Source organism: Amblyomma maculatum, chromosome 7, assembly GCF_055883805.1.
Source record: "Amblyomma maculatum isolate TAMU_Amacu chromosome 7, ASM5588380v1, whole genome shotgun sequence".
Classification (NCBI taxonomy): domain Eukaryota; kingdom Metazoa; phylum Arthropoda; class Arachnida; order Ixodida; family Ixodidae; genus Amblyomma; species Amblyomma maculatum.
Genome location: NC_139350.1, coordinates 82,904,286 through 82,907,193, shown reverse-complemented (window position 1 = coordinate 82,907,193; position 2,908 = coordinate 82,904,286). Strand labels below are relative to the sequence as shown.

The 2,908-nt window shown below is 48.5% G+C and overlaps 1 protein-coding gene across 1 annotated transcript; it reads left to right on the top strand.

Moving 5' to 3' along the window:
• The first annotated feature begins 713 nt into the window (after nucleotides 1-713).
• Nucleotides 714-2,569, top strand: LOC146183764 (uncharacterized). Its single transcript, XM_084608423.1, has 3 exons — nucleotides 714-1,179; nucleotides 1,210-2,056; nucleotides 2,344-2,569. The coding sequence occupies exons 1-3, from the start codon at nucleotides 714-716 to the stop codon at nucleotides 2,567-2,569; spliced, it is 1,539 nt and encodes a 512-aa protein (XP_084464549.1).
• Nucleotides 2,570-2,908: the final 339 nt, after the last annotated feature.

Genomic DNA, 2,908 nt, shown 5'->3' with positions numbered 1-2,908 from the left:
AAAGAGACACTGTAGCACTGTCAAGTAGCGAATTCATGCCAACCTGTAAAAAGATGTGCAGTCTTTGTTGTTCAAAAGTGAAATGTGGACATCAAAGTCAAACCAGAGTTACATTAGTCTCACGTGGCATTAGTTGACTTAAACTTCGAAGTGCGGGCATGGATGTTGGGCAACCAGAAGTGACTAAGAGTCGCACTACATCCAACATTAAGGGGAGATGCGGGTCGAAAAAATGAGGTTTTTTTTTTCAGTTTTCAGATTTTTTTTATTTCGGAATTTTTAAGCATTCAGCTACCTTATCTAGAATAATGAAAGTGATATTCGCACCAGAAATTAGTAAAAAATACGTTTGAATGAGTCGTGGTCGACGGAGAAACCGAAAGTTGCCTCGCAAGTTGCCCATCTTTGCGCGCCTGCCATGCACAGCAGCTTCTCCGCACGCCATGGCGGTCGCTTGGCGGAGATAGGCCAAGGCTTATTCTCGCATGTGCAACGGCCACCAGTTTCGTATTTTCACTAGAAATAATAAAAAAGCGCGTTCCGCAACCTTTCTCGCGTGTTTTTTGATCACGTGGTGCGATTCTGACGACGCCATTGGCTGCGGGTGAGCAGCTTGTGCAGTGAAGCCTACCCCCTGGTTCCACTGTTTTCTGCCGCTTGCAAGCATTGAGAGACTGCCACTGTCACTTCTGCGTTTTTTCAGTTTTGCGATCATGGTCAGTCCGAAAAAGTGCAATACTCGCGTGCAGAAGTTTCATACTAAATTTAAGTTCAAAGGAAGGAGGCGCAGGTCGACGCCGACAACGATACGCAAGAAAAGTTGCCCGGAACCTACTAGGCCTAACGACAGCATCGATGCCGAGGAGATCGACTCTACCTTGAACTTTGTTAGTGCTTCTGAATGGAAGATTGGACTCTTCGAAAACGAAGAAAGAGCGAGTGATAGCTCTGCCAGCGCGGTAGTGTGTGACATCGATGCGCCGACGCTACTCGTGCAAGACGCGACGTGTCCTGCTTGTGGCGAGAGCCAACTCTTCGTCAGCGAGTCGCTTCAAAAATGCAAGGGACTTTCGTCGTTCCTCGAACTTTGTTGTGGAAACCGTGAGTGTCCCGAATCTGTTCTGTCTGCATCGTACACCTCGAGGCATGTGGCGGCAAGCGGAGGCAGCAGCTCGAGGCGTGCGGTGGCAAGCGGAGACGGAAGCGCAGAGCGAAGCTACGACAGCGGGAGCTCGCGCGACGCCTTTGCTACAAATGTAAAAGCAGTGGTAGCCGCCCGCACAATCGGTGCTGGCTATGATCAACTTGTGCGGTTTTGCGCCATTATCGGTCTTTCAAAACCGATGCACCAGAAGACATTTCATGGCATCGCAAAAAAAGTGCATTCCACGGCCATGAACGCTGCCGCACAAAATATGAAGACTGCCCGCGAGATCGAGGCAGGAGTCGGCGGTGCAGCTGTTATGTACAATGGCACATGGCAAAAGAGGGGCCATATAGGTCACAATGGTGTCGGCACTGTTGTGTCCCTCAACAGTGGACTGTGCCTCGATTTTGAAGCGTTGTCAAATTATTGCTTGGCATGCAGTTGGCACAAAATATTGAGCAATGAAGAAGAGGAGGTTTGGCAGGCGTTCCACCGTCCCGTGTGCGAAAAAAATGTGGAGTGCTCGTCGCATGCCATGGAAAAGGAGGCAGCACTTCGCATTTGGCAGAGAACCCCGTTGTACGAGACACCACTACGCTTCACTACATTTTTGAGTGATGGAGACAGTAAAGCACATACTGCTGTATCCGAGGCTCAGGTGTATGGTGCCACAACCATAGAGAAAGAGGACTGCACTAACCATGTTGCAAAGCGCCTAGGGGCAGCCCTTCGGCAACTGAAGACACCACTTCCGCACGGAGAGAAGCTGAAGGACCCCACGATACAGAAACTGCAGGCATACTATCAAATAGCAATAACCAACAACAGGGGTGATGTTCATGCTATGTACTGCAGCATTTGGGCATCGTATCTGCATTCGTGCTCTAGCAATGGGGCTAGTAGCCACAGGTATTGCCCAAGGGTGCTACATCGTGGTGTAAGCACAGGCGAGCGGAAGCCCTTGGACAGCCACCACCAGACCACACACCAGTCTTTGAAAAAAGCCCAAGGGAAGGCATTGTTGCCAATATATAAGCGGCTTACAGAGGAAAAACTGCTGGCTCGTTGTGTTCGAGGCAAGACGCAAAACAGTGCAGTCTGAACAGCAAAATATGGTTGCTGTGTCCAAAAACGAGGTTTGCGTCTCGCACTGCTGTTGAAACTGCCACAACCGTTGCGGTCTTGTGGTTCAACAGGGGACACACAAGCTTCGAGCGGGTCCTGGAAGAGCTTGGCATTCTTCCATCTAAGGGACTCCTTGTGCTCAGTGACTCCAGTGATGGGACGCGCATCCAAAAGATGTTTACACAGCAGACTGCTGAGGCACGCGCTCACCGCCGTAGCATAGAGAGGAAGGCTCGAATGGAGGACACTGCTCGCAAGGACCATGAAGGACTAACCTATGGGGCTGGGGCATTCTAATGGTGGGGGATGATTGCTGTGCAGCCCATGACCTTCCATGCCAAATTTCATGCAGTTTCAATTGCATTTTATTGAATACAGAACTTTTGAAATGCATTTTTCTCCTTTTGCAGTTTTGAGCAAATTTCCAAGTTTGCGCACAGGGTTTTTTGTACTGATATTTGTCGTATCACAATTAAACTTGGCACACATACTCTTTAGAATGTGTAGCTTGCAGATAACTATTCAGAATTTCAGTATCTATAATATTAGTTAATAGAGGTTTGATATAACAGTAATGATCCCCCAGAATAAAAGGATAACACCACCATAATTTTTTACCGTACTAGGAACTTTCAT